The sequence below is a fragment of the Phasianus colchicus genome, chromosome 10 (genome assembly GCF_987193195.1).
Source record: "Phasianus colchicus chromosome 10, bPhaCol1.hap1.1, whole genome shotgun sequence".
NCBI lineage: Eukaryota > Metazoa > Chordata > Aves > Galliformes > Phasianidae > Phasianus > Phasianus colchicus.
The window spans coordinates 10750949-10774875 of record NC_143445.1 but is presented as its reverse complement, the minus strand read 5'-3'; the positions used below and the strand labels follow the sequence as shown (position 1 = coordinate 10774875).

The 23927-nt window shown below is 35.3% G+C and overlaps 1 protein-coding gene across 1 annotated transcript in view; it reads left to right on the top strand.

The window, feature by feature from the left end:
• DNER (delta/notch like EGF repeat containing) overlaps window positions 1-23927 on the top strand; it is a 109249-nt gene that overhangs the window by 57684 nt on the left and 27638 nt on the right. Inside the window, exons 5-7 of the mRNA XM_031596333.2 lie at window positions 8489-8634; window positions 14131-14284; window positions 20186-20299. Coding sequence (XP_031452193.1) covers window positions 8489-8634; window positions 14131-14284; window positions 20186-20299 — 414 coding nt within the window. The remainder of the gene's footprint in view (window positions 1-8488; window positions 8635-14130; window positions 14285-20185; window positions 20300-23927) is intronic.

The window sequence follows — 23927 nt, the reverse complement described above, 5'->3', positions numbered from 1 at the left end:
GTCACTTCCTCGTGGGCTGGCTCCAACTTTGTTACCCAGTTTGACACTGCAGATATCTCTTCCAAATCTTCCTGCATATAATGTTTATGTCAAAGATTAAACGTTTTTGGAATTTTTATTTGTTGTGTGTGTTACGTTACGGTGACTAATTATAAAAACAGTATTAAAGTAATGTAGACAAGATTGAAAAGAACTTACTGTTGGAAATAATGTACTGATTTGTTGATCTAAAATTTTTTCTTTTTTTATTAAAAAATGTTTTGATCAACTAGTGTAAAAAACAAAAAACAAACAATTCGATCTACCTTGACAAAAGTAAGCAGTAGTAAAAATTAGGTGGACTGTTGATCTCTGCCCAACTGTTTGCAAGAAAAATGCTTCATTTGATGATGTGAGAACTGAAAAGTTTTTTTTCTCCCAAATTCAGGAACTTAAAAACAAAACAAAACAAAAGTATGTTGTTAAAGGTATTCTGTATTCTCTAGATAGCAGGTTTTTTAATATCTGCAGCCCAAAAATCTACCCTGTAAAGTGGAATGCTAGGAATGATGTTGAAATTTGCAAAACAAATAGTTAGGAAGAAGTGGGAATTGATCATCTTTTTCAATAAGAGGTGTTGACAAAGGGATCAAAGTGTAAGCGGAGTAATTCGTGGAAAGTCTAGCTTTCACATTAGTGTAGTTGAGCTTCACACTATTTGTCCCAATGTTCTTTGAAGTTAATGAGCTATTCCTCATAAACTATTATCATATTTACAAAACATCTCATCATTATTGCTTTTAATCCATTCTCTTTGTACTAGAATATAAGAAAACAGCTAGTTGCAAAACTTTGCCTCATTACAGTTGCACACCTGTTATTTTTGGTGAATTGTTGCAAAAAATAAATTGAAATCAGATTTAATGCATTTTTACAAGTCTGTGTACGGGTGTTTTAGACCGAAGTTCTGCTGGTTATGACTAGGGTACAGTGAACTGAAAGTGCTGCTTGCTGTGTATTTGGGAGGAATCTGATACACCCAACATTGTGCTGTTTTCTCTGCAGGAAACAATGCCCTTCATCTGGGAACACCTACAGGAACATGTATAATTTCTTTTACTCAAGTTTGTTGCAAATCTGTAAAATTTACTAATCTGCCAATCTTATATCTCTCTTGAGAAAATAATGCATTTAAAAAGTAGAAAAGCCCTTTTTAAAGGGTGTTGAAGGACATTTTCAGCTTCTACATCAACTCTGTCACAAATATTCTATAATTTGCTACATGCATCTTATTTATCCAAACTCACAATTACCCTCTAATTGGAAACTAGAACATTTATACTGGAAATGCAATCTGCTATCCAGACTGGGGCAAAAGCAAAACCAACACAATAAAAGTATAAACATCTTTATTCTTTTGATGCTGAGATATTTAGAATTTTTTCAGTCACCATACACATCTGTTTCTTACATAGTCTGTTAGTTTACTCTGGCACTGGATTCATTTACCTGCTCATTAAGGGAGCGCTTCTATACTTCATGACTAAAGGTACCGTGAGCCTCACATCCACAGGTGCCTGCTGCAGCTTTGCACAGCTTCCAGTTAATCTTGTAGGCTGCTATAGGAATACCTGCAATGGCATGCAGTAAGCAAATGACTATGTGTTCATGATTATTACAATATTGCTTTGTCAGTGACAAAGTGTCAGCTTCTCATCAACTTCTGTGATAAAATGTTGAAAGGGCTGCTTTTCTGCCTTGATGTGCCTGGTGCTGAACTGCAGTGATGGGACATGCTTTGGAAAAATAGCAAAGCAAAGTCAGACAGCTGGTGTTTGTACTTAGCCTCTGTGTCCCCATAAGTAACATACCAGAATAGTTTGTGAAACTGTATTGTTTAAATCGTTCTTTAAAAAAGCTTGTGAATAACTTGATTTGATTTGCTGTGTGACTTTTTTGTACTTAGCACTTTAATGATGCAGCTTAAAAGCAACTCTCTTGCAGGATATTGCTAGGTTAGCTTTCATTTAATTGTTTATAAAAGGAGAAAGAAGTTTATTAGCAAAACTGCTATTTTTCCAATAAAATGTTATGGATAATAAAGCAGAAGATTTAGCTTTTAATATGAATGGAAAGAACATATTTTTATCCGAATTAAAAATAAATTCTCCAGCAAAATCTTTAAATTATAATGCTTATTTTAATCTCTTATTTTCATTGCAGAGAAGAAAATTGGTGTGTAATCTTCTGCAAGGTGCCAAGCCTTTTGGATCAATACAATTTAACCAACTGGCTTGAACTATTACTATAAAGTGTTTAAAAATTTGTCCCTGCACAAACTCACTTGGAAATGGATCCTTTAGCATCTTTATGTTGTGATGAAGAACTGATATGTTTCAAATGACAGCAGCTGTCAGACTGCTTGCTTAAATTTGACACCACTTTTTAAAACCTTTCTTTGAGAGGAAAATTATGCCTGTATCCTCAAGCAGCAGCGATCTGGCGCATTCTAAAAAGTGTGGGATCCTCACATACGTATGTGCAGAGATGACAATGTTTTGCAATCCCAAAGGCTGTTCTTCCTCTCTTAAACAGTAGAGTCCTGTCTCTGATATTTTTGCCCTAACAAAAAATGAGTCCATTTTACATTGTCATTATTTGCTCTCTTGATGCTCTGTAGTTCATTTCGTCGATCTCCTTGCAACATCTCCTCATACATAACAAATGGTCAGCACTAATATAACTGCAAGTATGACAGATGGCTAGAATGAAATTTAATGTATGAAATAATTTATTAAAATAAATAACCTAAAGACGTATTTTGAAAAAAAGTAAGTCTTAAGTTTTTCAGGTCTCTGTCTTGCTCTGGAGTTTCAATTTAAGAAGCAAATTTTAATTCTGACCTTAGGGATGGAGTGTTTTGTGCTGCATATGTTTAAAACAAGCATCTCTTTTCCATCAAGAGAAAACAGTTTGCTGCATTTATTTACTATGGCAAATTGAAATAGGGCAGATTTATTTCATATTAGGAAATGTGTGAATTGAATTCACAGAAAGCTATGCAGTGACATGACTTATGTTTTAAAAAGTCACCGTGTGTCAGCTGAGCATCTCTGTGAGCTCCTAGCCCATGGCGTATGTGCAGTCATTTGACTTAACCCTCTTTCACTCTGAACTAAATTAAATCACTTTGCATTGCCCTGCACATACCTCTGCTGGAGTGTTCACGTCTCTGTGCCACTCAGCACTGTGCAGCTACCTGTGCTGGTTACTTGCGTGCAAGTCAGCCTTGCCAGTGAGGGAATTTGGAGACAACTGCTCTGGTTAATGGGATTTTCATTTTCATGCTTGCAATTTGCCTGGAATGGCCCTATTGCAGGCAGCATTGAGCACTGTGCATAGCTGTGAACATTTCCCTGAGGGTCTGGGCATAAGAGCTAACCTGACAGAGAATGGCCTTTTGATAAACAAGGGCAGTAGCAGTAATGGGAACAGCGCAAATGGATTGATGATGGCTAATTTCAAAGTCTTTTTCAAAGGATGGCCTAATAAGGGAAGATGCTAAGCATCCAGCTGTAGTAAAAAAAGCCTTCTGGAAAATGCTGTTATGCTATATAAAAAGGATGTTTTTATAAATGTAACGAAGATCAATATCCTGCCCCGCTCTTCATGATCAAGTTGTATGTGCCTTGTCTCAAACTTAGGTAGGTATAAACATTTGATTACTCCCTTTTTTTTTTAATACATTCTGTTATGTTTTAAATTAACATCTAAATAGCTTTCGCTCTTCAGGTCACACCTGCTGTGACCAGTTCACTGTGGAGATATTTACATTCAGTTGATCGCATGGTTCTTTGCACTGTGAGATCTCAGATGAATTACTTAACCTGATCTGTAAAATGAGGATACTAATGAGTAATTTAAAAGAGAAAGTGAGGCACATTTTAATAAAGCTTGTGACATGCTTTGAGATCTTCAGCTAGCAGTGTAGCATACTGCACAGTGTATTTAAGTACAGAGTAGCCACTCTAATGTTTTTGAGTCAGTCATTACAGATATTTCCTAGCTAACTTTGCCACCCATACATTCTACCTCAGCTGCTCTTCCCACAGTCCCAGCGATGCCATTTGCATTCCATCACTCTTACTGCTTCTGCAAGGTGTGGTATCAAAAATTCTGGTGGTCTGTGTTTGTGCCCAGAATAGTCCACTGCCAGCTTAGCAGCACTTCAGAGATACTGATAAATAAGCACGGTGGGGAAAATGTGATATAGGAAATCTATGAGTAGATCAGCCTTGTCACCCTTACACTGTGCTTTCACCATTATCTTGGACAGTAAACAGCAGAGTCCTTGAAGCCCTGGTAGGTCACACTCTAAGCTACTGTCACATCTCTGTAATAAGCTGTATGCAAGCGTTTTCCTAAGTACACTCTTGCTAGCTAACTATTTCATAATCCCATCACAGGTTTTAGTCTGGTCAGATTATCAAGTTGACTAATTGTTTAGCGACAGTGACATTTTGAAATTGTTCTTTGTTATAGAGGAGAATCAATCTGCTTAGGGATTTTTGTATGTATATCCAACTATTTTGGTCAGTTAATAAATATGTATTGACTGTCAATCCTGCAAAACTCATCTCCAACTTGAAAGTCAGGTTGTGTACTATTTCTTTTTGTAATTGTAATTTGGTAATAATTTTCTGATACCTCAATTTTGCTTTGTGTTGTACCTATGTATGCCTATTATGGTAAATCTGCTTCCTATGGCTGTGCTGAAGTGTTACTGAGAATATAACTTGACCAGCACAATGCTTATCTCTATCATTGTAATGGTCATTGTCTGAGAACAGAGTATATGTTTGATTTTCAGAGTCTAGGATGACTTTTCAGTGTTTGTAATGAAGGAAGAAAGCATTTTCAGACAGAGTGTGACTGTGATATTAATGGGTCTAAAGGGCTGAGGGGGAGCAATGAGTTTTGCAGTCCCTTATTAAAAAAAAAAACAAAAACAAACAGAAAACAACAATAACAACAAAAAAAACCCAAAACTTTTAAAATTTCTGTTTCATGTGACATTTGCTAAACACAAAAAAGAAATCTGAAATGGATCTTTGACTGATTCTTGCTAAAGCTTATTTATCACAGTAGGAATGAGATATGGTACCTGGTACTTTCAAAAGCAGTATCTGACCAAGGCTTTTATGACAAAACATAGTAAGTGTAATGATTTGTATAGAAGTTGGGAGCTTAGATTAATTGTATCACTTATATATAGCAGTTTTTGTGGGCAAAGTAGCAGTTCTGTGTTGCAGCTGTATATTTGAGTCCCTAGATGCTACGTTACCTGAGAATGATCTCAGGTGTTCTGTCCAAGCATCCTATGGTACTGATGTCCCAGAAGTACTGCATCAAAGATTATGCATGTGATTACCTGTTTTGCACTTGTTTTCTCCATCTGTATGATAACGATCCTAATGCAAACCAGGAAAGGATTCCTGACCTCTTTTTTTTTTCAGATTCAGTAGAACAGTTTTAGTGTCAGGCCTCTGAGGGTAATAGTAGGCCTCAATGACCTGACCATGAAAAGATGGAAAAGGTGATGAGTGACTGGCTATTTGCAAATCAAAAGCATGCTTCCGTTATTTCAGTGTATAATGGTAAATTTTCACAAATCGTGCTTTGATTATATGCTTGATATACTTCACTTTTGGGGTCTTTGAACACATATTCGAAGGATTGAGCTCTCTTATATTTACTAGATAAATAACTACTATTTGAGTTAGTGATACATGCTACTATAAGAAAGGGAAATTGGTTTGTATAGTTAAATTATATTTACTGCTATATGTTTACATCACAAAAGCACGATGATAAATAGAGTAAGTGCTTGTGGTTGTCTTCACAGTGTAGAGATAGTACAAGTATAAACGTTACACGAGCCAAGTAGTCACTTCTTACTCTGTTGTGAATATGGTTGCTAACTCAATCTATAGTCTTGGCTAAATACAGGTGTAAAGAAATCATATGTTGTGACTCGGATAAAGGTTAAAATGGTAATTTGAATGGCACAGTGTGATAGTTCTAAAAGCACCTGAATGTAAATAGTATTGTCATCTTTTTTTCTTTTTAAACTTTATTCCTTATTTTTAATTCTCACCTTTTTGATGCAAGAGAAATAGGAGCACATGTGCTTTGCTCTACTAGGATTAAGTTGGTGAACTAGCAGGATGCAGTGAGTACAGTATTTTACCCAGCATACTGCCAATGAAATCATTCAGGCATTTTTCAGACTGTCAACTGTGTGTGCACAAACCTTGAAAATGCCTCCTCTGCAATATAAATGACTTGTCACATCATATCATGATTTATTAGGTTTTAAAATTGTTTCAGTGTTACTGCTGTAATTAGCTCAACTGCAAATTGTTCGACGTAAAGTACTTTGATGTCATTATGTTTTAACCAGCTTTAGAAAACTGGTAAGATTAAAATGAACAAAATTACCTTTTGCTATAAACAACTTCAATCTTTTTCTTCAGACGTCAGATGAGAGGAGCTGTAAGCATTCTTCTGAAAATATTCTCATACCTAGAAGTTAAAAATAGAACTTACTCTACTTCAGTCACTGTTACAGGAATTGGAGAAGGAATTAATTAACCTGTGTTAAGCAGGGAGTCATATTTAAGTGATTAGGCAACTCTCTTCTAGTCACAGAACTTTAAGATATCAGAAAGTTGTATGCAACTTCTATGGAAGGAAAAATGTATAGCTGTATTTTATCTTTCTAGTCTTTGGAAATTAGGTGAGATAATTAGAAATTACAGGAAAACGTGTGGCATTCCAGTGAGAATAATGGCTTCTTCAGTGGTTTGCCTAAGGGATTTAGATACCAAAATAGAACAGCACTCAAAGTAGAAAGAAGGTTGATTTGATATTCCTTTAGGGAACTGTCCTGAAGAATACGTAACAATCTGCTTCAGACAAGAAAATGTGAACCCAAAGACATTTTCTAACTACTGCATTCTTCCAAGCATTCACATATAATTGCATGACTGCCTGTGACAATCATGTTCAATTGTTAAAGGAAATAATTCTGGCTGCATTTTAGAGCAGATGGGCAAAAAGGAGGTGTGTATTGAGGCCAGAATAAACTGGCTTTCTTAGAAGAGGTCAGCAGATTACAATAATTTCCATTGGGTAAAGCAGACCATTAGGCATTTATAACTATCCCTTGTACAGTTTTAATCTGGTCTTGTAGAATATTTAACTGACTCATGCAAGTTGTATTCAAGTTGATAGCAATTGTATTGGGTATGAGGTTTTGCTGCTTTGCAGACATGGTTTAGTGTTTCTAGTATAGACAATTTATCGTTCAAAGAAAGCACCATTTTAGAAAGTGAGATTTGAAAATGAAGGACAGTGGAATTCTTCCATATCATTTACTTTGCAATTTGTATAATTAGTCACACTTGAGACTTTCATATGCAGAATGTAAGTAATGTTTAGCAGCTGTTCTGGAAAGAGAATTTACTTGAATTTTGAGCAGTTTCCTGAGAAATTGGTGTATTATTGTTCCTTATAAATGCTTACTGAGAGAGAGAGATATATATATATATAAAATACTAATACTGTATTATTTTTTGTAGTTGAGAAAATATTGTTCAATTTCCAGTCTGTAGTGCAAGAAGCTTTATTGTATCCTGAAAGTTCCTTTGAAACCTATGCCATAAATGAATTTTAGAATTTAGAACAAAAAATATTAGGAAAAAAAAAACATTGTGTCATATACTTCCTGCATCCATTTGCAGTCATATTTTTAAAAATTAAGGATATTTTATTTTACAAATATTTCTATTAGAAATATGGGTGATAAGTGTGTTTTAGTAGCTTCCAACCAACAATTTCTTTTTTCAGTTCCATAAATTATAGTACCTAGTATTACCTCATAGAGTGATAGGGCATTCAGATATAACTTGTATTGCAAATACTGGAAGGAATACTGTCAAATGGAGTGCATTCTTGCAGAGTCCATCAAAGAGGCAGCACTGAGATTGTCCATCTTTTACCATTGTAATTCTGCTTAAGATCTGTGTGCTTTCTAGTCTGCATTAAGTAACTGCTGGAATTTATATAAATGTTTTCCTCCACTGAGATTGATTTTAATATTCCTTGCCATTAAACAAGGAATATTAAGGACATTAAGGAATTACATAAATTATCAAAAAGATAGCAGACGAAAGTGGTTGATTATTAGAAACCTGAGAAATGAAAGCAGACTAGAGCCCTACAGGTAGATCTGTTTTAACAGCCTTCTCTTCTTTTGTTAATCATAAGAAGTGCTTAAACTCTATTCTATTGGTGTTTACATGCATTAAATTTAGGTAAGACTGTATGAAATATGAGAAATCATGTTCAATTCAATTCTGTTTGTCTAGCAGATGAGCATCACTGTGTATTAAGATATACTTTTTTTCCCCCATATATTAATGATTTATTTTTCTTTTTTTTAAAGGGTTTTTGAATGATTCAGTTACTAAGTGCATTGTGGCCTTACGGTTGACTGTGATAGTGAAAGTCAGTACCTGCATGCCTGCGGGAAGCCATTCAGATAAATTCCAGTGTTCAGGGAAAGGAAAATGTATCACGAAACCAGATGAGGTAAGGTGAACTTATCAAGATCTTTGTATCATTTGGAAATTTTCTGCCAAAGTAAATGCAAAGGAAATCGTTCTTGGTCCTCTGAGTATGTGCTACCTTGCTGTGTGCAATGGGCTTCAAAAACCATAGAAGTTACTAAATAATAACAGTGTATTTATGAAATAATTAGATAATGTTTGGAAATCTTCCTGTGCTGTTTCCTTGAAATACCACTATATTGAGAGAGTAGAATGACAACGGCAATTTACTGACCACTGTGATATTTTTGTGCCCTCTACTAACAAAAAAAAATCATATATGTTAACTTTCCACGCCGTATCCTGCTTTGACAAAACCAGACTGGCATTCTATGATCAAGAGCCTGTATTCTCTGCTGCCTTCTATACATGTTGATTTTAATAAAGTAATATGCAGCACAAAGATGTGCAGCTAATATTTGGTTTTAATAACATTCATTTGGGAGATAAAAGCAATAGTAACTGTTGAGTAAATATTAACAGCTGCGAGCCTGCTGTGAACACAGAAAATCTGGCATATTTAGGGAATTCACTAATAGTTCATCTGCTACCATTTTGTGATTTAAATTCTCAATAAGCATGTTTGATAGAAAAATGCAGCTTTGACTTGTAACAACAATAATTAAGTTGCTGCAGTAACCTATATGTGTGTGGCAATGCTAACATCTGGAACAACTTAACATCTTTTCTTTGAAAATTAAATTTTAAAATGCTTAAGGTAATGTGAACACAATGACTGTTATCCAAATAACTTGTTCATGCAGTATGCTATTTTATGGTCCAGCTTAGTTTTTCTCTTTTCCTGTATCTGTCATTTTTCTAGAAATTCAGCATTTTCAATTTGATTTATGTAAATAATATGTTCAGATGTTTTATATATAGTGGCATATGAAAACATCTTCCCTTTTTCAATTTTTTGTCATGTTGAGAGTTAAAGGCTTTGATAAACAGTCATATGTTCTGTTTTTCATGTTGTTAGTCCATTTTTATGTCCTTAATTTCTTCATTTTACTGCAAGCTATATATCACAAAGAGAACATACATTAATTCCTGTATCTATGCAGAAGCATTAATATATTTTTATTAAGGAAAATGCAGAGGTTGCTTTTAACAATCAGCCGTGTTTCAAAAATCTCTGATACGTGGAATTTTAATGATCTTTAAAAAGAAAGGCAAATTGGCTTCATGGCAGCAAAGGGGAACTTGAGAAAAGGAAACTCAGTATGTGTACATCCACACCTTTAATCCTGACATTGAAAATTTTATCCAGCTTTTAGTGATGAATTAACCTCCCTCTTGTGCATACAGTGTTTTTCCTTCTGTGGAAAATGAATAGGATAATTTAAAATTACTCCTATCTTTTCACAGTTTTGAGGAGCAGGAACAGCACAGTGTGTTAAGGTAGTGTTTATAACAGAATGTGCATCAGACATCCCTGTAGCTGAAGCTATGGGACATAGCAATCATGCTGAAGTCCATTTCTAGAGAGGTATCTACCAGTTCATAGTAGTCAAAGAACTGGAATTAGCAGGATTCTATCTCTTTAATAACATTTTAACTTAGAAACATATATTTTTGCTGTCAGAAACTGTTACCTTGAACAGATGAGGAAGTTTCCCAGTGATCCTCTGCAGTCTCTTCAGACCTATGCCAAGTAGTGCTCTGAGAAGGGGCAACTCAGTAAAACCTCACTGCTTCCAAATGTTGTTTATTTATGACCAGACTCCTACTCCAAGGATAATAAAAATGTTATTTTGTCTATTCAGCCGTAGTGATTTTTCAAATCTGACAGTTTTCCTTACCCATTAGTGTATTAGTTGCATAATAGAATTTCAGCTGGGAAACTGAATCAGGCCCAGCGTGAGCAACTTAGTTAAAAATAGAAGGTGTATATTTCATTAAACAGAATGTTTTTGCCATTGTTTAAGTTGTCTTAGGGGAGATGTATCATACAATGTCTTTATGGTTTCCCTAATGATGAAGCAAACAACTGCCAAAATTATATGCCTGCCATGTACCAACCAACTGCTGAGTTGTTTCCCTCAAGACCTTCTACATTTCTTTATCCAGAACAGGAACTTTAATATTCTTTAGGTTTGCAACATGCCCTTTGTGATTTGCTGTTTGTTTTTATCCATAATTCATTCAGTTTGCACATTCCAGTCTTGCAGGATGCAAAGCAACTTCTTAGAGGAATTCATAAAAGGCCTAATGTGGTGAATATGCTCAGAGCTGTGCTGGCTGCAGTCATTTTGCTGCCAGTGCTGTGAAGATTGATTGCCTTTGTTTTTTCATGTACTTCATAGTTTTATACCAAATTTAGTAGTAACACATTTGCATAATGGAAACTTTAAATGTAATTAACAATCTGCAGTAATATAAGTGCAGTGATATACTGTCATCTGTGGGGTGCATAAAACTATAAACAAATGAATTTTGGTCTTACCTGGAAGTCTTGGCTGGTTTTTAGTTATTTCTTGCTTGTTAATAAGTAGCTTACCTTCTACTGAGCTGGGTGTTTTTTATAGAATGTGGACATAAAATTGTAAGCTCATAATGACAGTTTCTTTTTCAATTGTTGTTGGCACTGAACATAAAATTCACAACTTTGAACAAAGTTCTTTGAAGTGAAGTGATGCTGTGTTAAAGTGATGCCTTTTCCTTCCTTTGTCTGAGCTTAGTACCTCTGTTTTGCTGTCATGTTTGCCATTCTTCCACAACGGAAAAGTGAATGTTCAGAAACATAATACTGGTCTTGGTATTATCACCAAATAAATACCAAAGTGACATTTATTGACTCTCACCAGAATAAGTTGTCCTCAGACAAATTGGCTATGAATTGAAGAGAGCAATTATAATAGATCCAGAGAGAAGTTGTGATTCTGTGTTGGATTTTAAAGTGAGCTATAGCCATCCATTAGATTTGAGAGCTACAGTTCTGGTTCTATAGAGACATAATGATTTCTTTCACAGATTGCTCTGTTCTTGCATAAAGTGTGGAAGAACAGACTGTGTAAATATGGAGTTTTATTGCTAGTATTAGAATCACTTATTTTTATGGAAAAAAAACAAAAACCTGCCTGCACTGAGAAATAATGAATCAAACTGAATAATGATGATTTCCATGTCTTCTATGGGTTATAAGTTTACAAGAGTAGATCCACTTGATTTTATTTGTCTGTATTAACACCAGCTCCCTGTATGCCTAACTGCGTGTCTTCTTGGTTATGGACTTCGTTTCCTAAGTACAGTATACTCCTAAACACAAAATAAGTGTTTTGCTCAAATGACTCACTGTAAGGAGTGCCATGAATGCTCAAAGTCTTTTTTGTCAAGAGAAAGCAGACCCAAAGCATTATTTTGGTAGGGATAGTTCCATAATTCAGACCAGACCATCTTTTTTTCTTTAGGATAAAAAGTAAAATTATTTTATGCCCGGTGAGTTTGTAATCAGTGACAAAAAATGAAAACAGTGCATCAACCGGAAATTTCCTTTAATGATATAAAAAAACCCCATAAGACAATAATAAGATTTTTCAGAGAAATATGTAAACTTCTTAAAACTGAAGTTGAAAATTGGTGTGTAATTTAATTCTTCTCTACTTCTCTGTTTGATTACTTTGACATAATATTGATGGTAAGGAGTGGCACACAGTGTTCATGGTATGGGCTATGCAATTTATTAATGCCTTTGTCTATGAATCTATATTGGGATTGTATTTATTGTACATAGGAGTTGTATAGTTTTTACCAATGGATGCCCAGTGTTACTATTATAGCCCATGGGCATTATCTATACCAACACTGAAACCATGGCACTTTTGAAATTATTTCTATGTACTCTGTCAGTAGAGAAGCCACTGCACTGGTTTCCAAATGCTTCAAAAGAGAGGGAGGAAAAGGAAAAGAAAGCAGGACTTAGCATGCATGGTGTTATGTAGCACAATTTTGTCTGCTGTGATATGTTGTAAATTTTTGTATTTAAAATATGAGGAACTGTTCTGGAAATACAGCCCAGTATCCTGTTCTGGAATAACAGCAAAACTGCCGTGATGAGTGATGCAGTTTTTCAGCTGTTTGCCTGTTTTTTCCTTCTTATTGAACTACATCCTAGTCTGGAAACATCTCATTGCTGGTGTGAAATATATGCAGAGCAGTTCTGTGAGCAGGCTTGGGCCATATATCCAGCAGATACTTCTGTCACTCCTGATAAATAACATGCACATTGTTGAGTTTTGGAGATGATATTTCCTTGGATATAAGGAAAATGTTTTTAGCTTTTTTTACAGTAAGGGTGTTGAGGCACTGGCACAGGTTGCCCAGAGAGGTGTTGAAAGCCCCGTCCCTGGCGATATTCAAGGCCAGGCTGCACCAGGCTCTGAGCACCTGATGGAGCTGTAGGTGTTCCTGTTCACTGCAGGGAGTAGGACTAGATGGCCTGTAAGAGCCTCTTTCAAATCAAATGATCCTATGATTCTATTATAACATTAATTGTTATTTAGACTCTATCAATGCAGTATTTTTAAGGAAAAATGTACTGCATTTTATTGTCTATCATCTCTTTATTTGTATGAAGTTCATTGTCTTTTTTTTTTTTTTTTTCTTAATACACAGCTGTTTATTTGCATGAAGCAAACAGAAGTAAAAATAGAAAATAAAATACTGACCTGGCCTTTTTGTTTCTGGTTCCATGAATGTTTTGTGCTTTGCTCTGCAACATCTGTGCCTGGGACAGCTGCGTGCATCGAGCCCAATGATGGGGCTGGGAAATGCAGCAGTGAGTGCGGCTGCCACCTAGTGCTTAATGAACAGAGGAAGGGGGCATTTGATTTAGATGGATATATCAGATGAGAGCTTTCCTTGCTTTCATCCTATAATGCATCCTTGGCAATCTTAGCAATTTAAGTACTTTTAAGATTATGTTTTATTACTTAAAAAAATACTGAATACTACACTGGACCTGTTAGTACTTTAACAGGTGTAGTGCTCTTAATCTTTTATTAAGCAGCAAAAGCAGCAAGTTTTGGAAAAGATGCTTAATACATTCAGAAGGAGACGTGTTTTAGCAGAACCAGAGCGGCTTGTGTCTCCTGAAGTGAGCCCCAGCACTGCTCATCCCATAGGGGGTATTCCTTTGTAGCAGGGTTTTGTTGTGGTAAATCTATACATTACAAATCTTGGTAATTATACTGGTATAAAAATATAATTTCTGGAATGGAAGAAAAAAAATTATACTGATTTAGGCATTATGGATCTGATCCATGTCTAGGTGGAGATTCCCTGGCTTGATTAAAAATGTGACCTGAAGAACTGGTGCAGGTTTAGTATTTCAAATGGTAACTTTATGCATTTGATGTATTTATGTTAGCTACTTGTGTTTGAATGGAACAGCAGCAGAAACATTCTTGTTCATAGAGTAGTCAATGAAAATATAACCTTTGAAAATTCATTGTGGAGTACAAATTTTGCTTTTTTTTAGGCAACATTTTTCTGTGAGTGCGAGGATGAATACTGGGGCCCCCTGTGTGAGGAATTTGATGCTTGTCAAAGCCAGCCCTGCCAGAACAACGCAACCTGCACCGACCTAGCACAGAAACACAACGGGAACAATTTCACCTGCAGCTGCCTGCCTGGTGGGTATCGTATTGTGCTCTGAATAATGCATTTTTGTTTTAACATTCGGAGCATAGCTTTTGCAGAGCAGTAAACTGTGCATCTTCAGACAGTAGGAAAGAGGGAAAATAAAACAACAACATAAGGTCAGCTTTAAAGGGCTGGAAAATTCTTCAGCTGTGAATATTGGCACAAGAGGTGCAGCACCGTACAGTCAAAACAAAACCATTGTGAGGGAATTATTCAAATAGAATCATAGAATCATGAAATCACTTGGGTTGGAGGATACCTCAAAGATCTTGGAGCTCCAGCCCCCAGCTGGCTGCCCCCCACTGGATGAGGCTTCCCAGGGCCCCTACAGCCTGGCCATGAGTACCTCCAGGGATGGGGCATCCACAGCTTCTCAATCTGTTCCAGTGCCTCACCACTCCGAATATTTTTTTTCCTAACATCTAACCTAAATCTCCCTCCTGCTTAAATGTTCTCTTCAAGTACTGGAAGGCCACATTGAAGTCTGCCTGGAGCCTTCTGTTCTCCAAGCTAAACAAGCCCAACTACCTCCACCTACCTTCATAAGAGAGGTGCTCCAGCCCCCTGAACATCTTTGTGGTCCTCCTCTGGACTCAATCCAACAGCTCTGCATTCTTTTTGTACTGGAGGACCTAATAGAACTAATAGAACTTTACCTAATGAGATGACCAAAATTATTTAGTTTGCTGTCTAAAATCAACTTTTTTTTAAATTTTTTCCCCCAGTATAGATTTTAAAGCATACAACATATCTAACTTTTCCTTCACTGTCACTAGTAAATTCTTTTCTTCACTCACAGGGTGACATGGAAAAGCCCTCAACACAACTGTTGAATTGTTTCTCAGAATTAACTTAAACTTTGAAAACTTTTAAAAAATGCATAAACTAAATTTAGTAATTTGTAGATTTGATTAATCATCAAATGTCTGAGTTCTCTGAAGTTATTTCAAGAACATTTGCCGTTAAAATTTGGTCAAATGAGTATAGACATTTTAATTGAAATTAAAATTAAACTGAATATGACAGTCATAGTTAAAAGCTGGAATGTAAATTAATGTCACATGCTGATGGAAGAACCTTACAAAGTGACTGTTACAGGAAACAGTGCTATCTTAAATCTTACATTTCTAAGACAAGCTCAGTTATAATAGCACAATTACTTTATTTTTAACTAACATAAGAAAGTTGGTAAAGTAACAATAAAACTACTAGACTTAAATAAATATCAGGTAATTTATTTTGTTTCCTACATATATTTTATTGTACATCTTTATTTTTATAGAAAAAGTGAGCAATTTACTGGCTGATAAGTTACGAGATCACTTACTGGACAGTTGACATTTACAGGGATCTTATCTGGAAAAAAAAACAGAAATGGAAGGTACTTTTGGAGTGGGTCCTCAGCCTTGCAATATAGAAATTTCTTAAAATGCAGATGGAGAAATGGATATTTTGGTCAGGCTTCCAATGGTTGTCTCCAAATTGTTATCTAAATAAACATTTTAAAACTGGGTGTGTGGATTAAAATTATATAAAGGATACAACTAACAACACTTCATTTTTATCTCAGGTGGGATTTTGGAGTGGGCTTTCTTATATTCCTTTGATTTGTGAATATTCTTATTTGCTACCTTTATGCACAGACTAGAATCCTTCAGGCTGGCCAAAAAACATGTCTGAGCCAGGAGTAGGTGAATACAAGAGATGCTTTCATGTGGCAGCTATGTACCATTCTCTGAAGTGTTTTGTTAACTTAGCAGTTCAGATAATCAGCCATGGCAATTAATTAAGGACCCTTCATTTCCTCCAAAGGACATGATCTTTCCTGTTAAAGTGCTTTATGCCTCTCAGATTTTCTCTTTTTCTCTCTTTGCTTAAGACTCATTGTAGTGAACGGGCAGCAGAAAAATGATTTATATTTGAATTTTTACATGGACATGGATTTATACTGCTCTAAAAATTAGATATGAAGTTGTTATGCACATATAATCTATTCTGTTTTTATAAATATGTGAATGGATCAACTGTTACTTCAACAACGTATGTAAACATAGTTGAATAATAATTTAAATTCAAGAGGGAAAAGATCAGAGTAAAACAAGCTTGAAATATTTAAACAGTCCATACAATTAATGTCACATTGACTATGACTGATTCAGAATTCTCTGGGATTTTGACAAGCAGTTTTTAATTAGAAAAAAATAATTAACATGCAGAATATGTTCATTTTATGTATTTATTGAGATAACTGTCTTGGAAATTGTTCTGCATTATGTACTCCTGGCTAAATTCCTCTTTTTACATTTCCTACCTTAGGAGAAATGGAATTGGCCTCTTCTCCTATGTAACTGGTGATAGGAATAGAGAGAATGGCCTCAAGTAGCACCAGGGGAGGTTTGGGTTGGATATCAGGAAAAATTTCTTCTCTGGAGGAGGGGTCAGGCACTGGAATGGGCTGCCCAGGGAAATGATGGAGTCACTGTCCCTGGAGATGTCCAAGAGACGTCTAGATGTTGTGCTGAGGGACATGGGTTAGTGGGGAAATAATGGTGGTAGGTGGACATTGGACCAGCTGATCTTAGAGATCTTTTTCAACCTTGGTGATTCTTTGATTCTAAATCCAGGCATAATCCTAGGAAGTCTACCTGCAGTTCATAAAATCAGAGTTTTTACTAGATCCTTCTGATCTTCATATAAAATATTTTAAAAATACTTCAAAATTCTTCGCTTTGGTTGCCTAAAAAAAGCTTTAGGAGGAATATTGATGAGAATTCTGATGTGCCTACCCGAAAGCCCAAGAACGTTTCCACTAGGAAAACTTAATGTTTTGATGTTTTACGGCTGAGCTTCGTACAGTAACATAAATATGCTCCCACTTAGCTACAAGGCTCCAAAGATGATTATTGCTTCCGTTATATTTAAGTCTGCAATATTTCCTGCTTCTATTGTGAAGTTACAAATTATAGTGCCTTGATGCAGCAAGTGTTATTTTATTTCTGTAACGGTGTAAAAACCCAAGTTTATTGCTGTTGTTGTTATGATCCCAGATACCTGCATCAAGTGCTTGCTTTATTTTTTATCATTTGGCCTCTCCTCTTTTCAAAGGCTTCCCATGAATTAAAGAAGTAGTCACTGTCAGGGACAAGTATTTGAATTACTTCTCTGAGAAGGTGTTAACACAGCTAAAGAAAGAACATTGCGTTGATACTGTGAGGTGCATTGTAGAAAGGAAACAGTGACTAAGAACTCAACAGTTGTTTGAACAAAGTATATTTCTGTTACATGTTTTCTTTGACATCTTTATTTCTTTAAAGTCTTTTACTTCTTTCCATTTAAAATGTATTTCTCTAAAATTTAATTTTTTGCTTTTTTTACTACATAACTATTTCTTCTCCTTGTCTCTGCAAAAGATGTTAGCTCCTACTGGAAAAAAAAAGAAAGTCTAAATACTTCCTTCTACAAAATCCCTCCCATTTATCATGGTAGAACACAAAGCTTGTAGTCGATGGAATTAAGCTATTTAGCTTCTATATATAAAGACTTTCCTTCTGAATAATAGCATGATTAAGTTTCTCTGTAGATGCTTGAAAAGACAAGTATAGTTAACTCCATTTATTACATTCTGGATCTTGCAAGATTTGCTTTATGACCTCAAATCATTATATTTAAGTTATATATATATATTTTTTTTTTTAAATAACAAATGTAAACTATTATTCAGATGGCTTAACTAATATTGAACTGTGTTCCTACAGGTAAAAAAAAAATTGCATATGGAAAATTATTAAAGGCAGAGGAAATAAGAATTTAATTGTTGTAATAAGAGTTTAAATATTGCCTCCATTTGCAAATTTCAGAGCCATACACATGTGAATGGTATAATTTCCCAGATTTTGTTAGACAGAAATGTTGTGAAGATCTATAACAGCACAAAATGAATAGATGTAATGATTCTTACAGAGTATCTGACCAGCAAGGTGGTTTTTTTTTTTTTTTCTTATGGTGGTTGCTTAGCTCTTCTAACTTCATAGCTCTTGCTGGGAAATTCCCAAATCGTATTCTCTTGCAGATGGACAAAACATGCCATACAGATCATATTAAGATGGAGCATATTTATTTTCATAAAACTGACAAAATATTATCTCTGATGAATTTTGTCTCAAGCTATAGTAACGTTCGCAGGAAGTCAGCAAGCTTTAGAGCAACACAATCATTCGCGCTTTTCTGTGCCAACATTCCTTTGGGTACACACTGAATTTCAGGGCAATTTTTAGCTCCAAAGCAGTTTGATGACTGAAAAAATGCTTAAATGAGTTAAACACATTCAGTTCTGTATTGTAATTCATAAAAATAATCGGCTGAATGTCAGAACTTGAAAATATGAAACCTATAGATGAAACAAATCAGTTGATGTAGTCTTACATAGTATTTCTTTTATTGTTATAAATTTTATGTTAATTTAAGACCAATTAGAATTACAGAAAATTGCTGGCTATGAAAAGTATGGCTTAGGTCTGTCTGTGTGCCTTCATCCAGTCCAGAGGAGCTGCCTCACAAGAGCACAGTTCTGGTTTTAGATCTCTTTATTCCTCTCAAGTTTATCTGACTTACAGCTGACAATCTAGATATAACAGAGTTTCTCCAAGTATCGCACTGCAGAAAATAGCATCAGAATTTAGATCTCTGTAGCATACAAAAGCAGTAGACAAAGAGAAATGCCTTAGACATCCTTCTTTGTAGTACTACACTAGAAACTCAAAGCGTAACAGTCTATTTTGATATCGACTTTATGGAGACATCGATTGATTTCAAAAGATGTAACTATTAGCCTGTCTGAAAAATTTCTAAAATGTTGACTTTGATTGCATGAAAACAAATTATTTAACCAAAACATGAATTTTCTTTTTACTTTTTTTTTCTTTTTCCTTCTTTGTCCCCTACATAAGTGAAATTCTATTCCAAGCACGTCCTATGTCTCACCTTAGATCTTTCTCTTAGGCACCTGCCCTGAGCTGTGTATTAACAGCATCAGCTTACTGACCCTTAACACCAGCTATGGTGCTATTACAGAGGATGCTTACAATTTTATTTAGGGTTCCTTTTAAAAAATAAAATATCTATGTGTATTGTGTGTACTTTCTTCTTCTGTCATGCATCCAAGATAGTTTTTTGGAAGTAAAGAAAAATAAGAATGAGGAATGTGTGGTATTCATTAAGGAATTTAAATTTGGAGTGTTTAATCTTTTAGCTTGTATTTTGTATCTTTGTTCTTTTTTTAATGGATGTGTTATAGACTTCAGACATATGGAACAAAGCGATCTATGGTCAAATAGTATGGTACACACAATCTGTAGCTTGTGAACTCAGGAGCTTATTTGGAAGAGATTGCAACTGTGCTGAGCAGTGCTTCACAGCTCCCACTTAAAATAAACACCCTCTCTGGAGCCCAGAAGTAGGAACAAATGGCAGTCATTCAGCATATGCACAGCTAATTCAGATGACAAGTCCTGTTTAAAGTCTTCCTGAAGATTTTTCACTTGAGATTCAAGATGCATTTGAAAACCATTCATAAAGGACTTCTTTTTTTTGATTATGTGAGTCCTTATGAGAACCCACCACCAACCTTCATTATGCTAGTACTGTCAGAATATTGCTGATGGTAAAATTCATTTGATATAATCTCTAGATTTCCACTACTTTTTTATTTCTCCTGTGAAGGATAAGTTCTTATTAAAAATCCCACTTTACAAGAAATTAGAAGACTGTTCTATTTCTATTTATTACTTTGGTTAATTTTGTTCAAGAAAGCTATTAGGACTGTTTGAAGTTACCATTCAGTGATAAGATCTCATTTTCCTTATGCTTTCTAAATATTATGTGCTGTTTTGTAGGTTACACCGGAGAGCTGTGCCAGTCAGAGATTGATCACTGCATCCAGCAGCCATGCCAAAATGGAGGCACTTGTTCATCCAACATCCATGGATTCACCTGTCAGTGCCCAGAAGGTAAACAATGACCTATTTTCTGTCTTGTACAAATTGGTATTTCATGGAGTGTACTCAGTCTGAATTTTTAGTTATATGAAAATATATTCAAAATTGTACTTTACACCATATTTGTGAGCAGAAAAAAATCCAGATGAGATATCCTGTGTCATTAGTATTGTATAAAGTATGGTAAGAGCTTAGTGTTATAGAGTATATGCTGCATAGAACATTTTAATACATTTGCTGGCACCTCTACAGTAGAAATCAGGTTCCAGCACTGTGAGAAAGATAAGAGAATCTGAGGTTACTTAGAATTCATTCTGATTTTTGTGTTGTTCAGTAAATGCGTGAGAAAAGCTGCCTTGCATGCAGTATTTGCATATTTCTGCTTATGGGTCAGTTAGAGAAAAAACAGTGCTTCAAATCCCACAAAGTTTTAATTCATTCTCCTTTCTGTTAGGACTTGTTTTTTTCTCTGCATGATAAGCCTTCCAGTGATTCTCATTGGTAAACACCATGATTGAAACTGTGTGAAACGAGGACACTGATGGCAAAGTATGTGCTTTTGTAGCATTTTGCTGTGTGGAGTGGCAGATGCCTGAGTTGCTCATAAAAAAATTATCAGAAGTGAAAGCTCTCAATTATGAAATCTTCTATTAGTTATTTATAATTAGGATTAGAACTTTGAACTAATTATATTTCTGATCTCTATGGATGTTTTTATTCTGTCAGCATCTCGCGTTTGCTCCAAGGGTACAAGTCTTTGATAACTATTCTGGTAACGTATCCGTGGTTAATAATGAAAGATTATTTGTAATTTCTTCAGAATGATTCCTTGCTTTTCTGGAGTATTATGCTTTAATGATTGACCCACTTAACAACTGTTTTGAAACACAGACATTGACATTTTGACTGCAGAGCGTATCTTGTATTTGGAAGAATTTTGAAAACTGGCTTATGAGTAGTAGCAAAACTCAGAAAAGAAAATTTCAGTGTTAGACTTAATAATTCATTTTTATTTTTCTTAGGAAATCTGTTCATTGCCTTTAAAAATGCCATTATAAAATACATGGAAAAAATTATACCGGGACTTTTCATTATTTTAAAGCTACCACATTGCTTGTGTGTGTGACATGGCTTCATTGCTTGTTCATGATGGCACTTTAATCAATCTGCCAATCAGCTCTGAACTTCTCTTACTGCTCTGTGAGGCTCAGGCAATGATGACAGGATTGTATGCGTGTTTGGGTCCCAAGATGGACTGCCCTCTGCTGATGTGCCACTGCTTGATGTGGAGTGCTCTTGATTATGGCAGATTTTCTTCTGCAGGAGAACCAAATTACTTTTGCTTCTCTCTTAGTCTTACTTGTCTTTAGCTATCTCTGTGTTATGCTGCTTGGTTCTACAGTCTTGCTGGCTGCTTTGTGACTTCAGTCTTCTGCTTCCTTTCTTTGTCACTGATCCAGATCCATGTTTGATCAGTTTTCAGATCAGATCTCTTGTATGCTGTGCTTCAAGTAGGTAAATCTTGGAATCTTGGCACTGTTGCTCCATTATCTTAGTAAATATGCTGAACAATGTTGCTGGTTTAAGTTAGGAGAACACTGGTAAGATTTTCTCAGAATTTTGCTTTTTTGCTTGTTTGTTTTTTTTGTTGTTTTGTTGACACTTCTGTTCTTATTACATTTTACATACCTGTGCTTTCCTTTTCTTCTTGAGGTCTTGAGATTTTCTAGGATTTCTGGATTTTTCTTAAAGATTTCTGACCCTTCAAGAGGAAAGAAAAATTACTTGGCAACTTCAAGAAGAAGGTGTCTGCTCATAGAACTCATTGTTATTCAAATGTGCTTTTTGTGTCACCTGTCTGAAACTTTGCATGAAAAGTTACCAGTTCTAATGTCCCAGCATTATTTCTGCATGGCTAAGGGCAGCCACATTAGAGAGCCAGGATGGAATTGGGCAAGGAGCTGTTACTCTGATAACTTATTTATATGTCTAACATGCTTACGTGGTATAAATGTTTTCCCTTTCAAAAAACATTGAGGCAACTCAAGCAAACATTTTACATAAATACACTTACAACTCTTGTAAAAATCAAATTTAATGTTGGAAAAAACCCTTTGGAGATGATGGAATGTTTCAGGAATCACTTTCTGGACTGGGCAGCATTATTCCCCAGAAGAAGAATAGTGTGGAACACTTCTGATTCTTGGTTCCTTGGAAATGAGCATTTTCTGAGAAAATCATTGTTAGGCTTGCCTGAGCACATGCCACCTTTTGTGAATAGTTGCTTTTCTAGATTGAGCCTGTGATAGAATCACAGAACGGCTTGGGCTGGCAGGGACCTTGAAGCCCACCCAGTTCCAACTCCTTCCCATGGACTGGTTGTCAACCACCAGATCAGGTTGCCCAGGGCCCTGTTGATTTTTCTAGATGGATTTTGATGCATTATTCTCTCATAGAGGCGTATTTTGAGAGCTTCTATCTTTGGAAAGATGTGATTATTTTTGTAAATAAAGCAAAGAGTAGGCAATTAAAAATTACAGGTGCGGTAATTTGCTATTTTTAGAGTCTTCAGATTTTCCATAAAAAAAAACCACACACACAGAGAAAACCAAAGCCATGACAGATTTCTAATTTAAGCAAGATCTCCAACTCTGCTTCTGTTCTCCTGCTGTGCGTAACAGCAATTGCTAGTTGAGAAGAGGCTTTTTTTCTGTACTGCTAATTCAGCACAGTGGGGGAAAGGTAGCCAGAGAGCTTATACATGTTTAAGAACTAAAACTGGAGATTCTGTATGGATAGGCAGAAAAAGACAAGAGCAGGTGGGAAGTACTACAAAGGGAAAAGGGAAAAATGGCAGAAAATGGAATAAAATGGAAACAGTGAGGATTATTCTTGAGACTGTTCGTTTTTCTTTCATATGAGATCTGTGGCTTGTGAAACAGGAATGTGAAAGCACACCAAAGGTGAGATATGAGGCACTGAAAAAGAAGCCCAAATCAAATATAAGCATTTCATGATTATTCTTTAGACAATGTTATTGTCTTAAGAGTCTTTTAATAAGGAAAAATTCTTTAGGCTTGAAGATTCCATTTTCTGTGTGAAGCATTAGAGATTTTAATGTGTCAAAAATGCTAGAAAATAAATGGTTATATGAAGTGGATGAGTCACCCTTTATTTAAGAGCAAATCAGAATTTATGCTCAAAGCTGCAATGAATGAGCTCGAACAATGCTAAAGACTGAAGAATTTGTTTAAAGGATGTTTGGGATGTCTTGCTTACTGGGTGTTCATCTTTGGTTATAGTACCTAACATAGTTAGCAAATATTGCCTTTAAATGTCCATACAAATAAATTTCCAAAAATTCTAACCACACCCCCAAGTAAACATCTGTCAACTTGGACATGGATGTTTGGAATTTATATTCAAAATGATTCTGTAAATACCCAAATCAATCTGTTAAATACCTGTTTTTATTTTCCTTCTTTTATTGTTATGTATAACATACCACTGCAATGGTAGTAATATTGTTAATTAGGGTACTGCTGATTATTTTATAAATTTAGTTATTTCAACACCTTTAAATCAGTGAGAAATTATATGAATTCCCAAGACACCCTGGAATTCAATATACAAATAATAA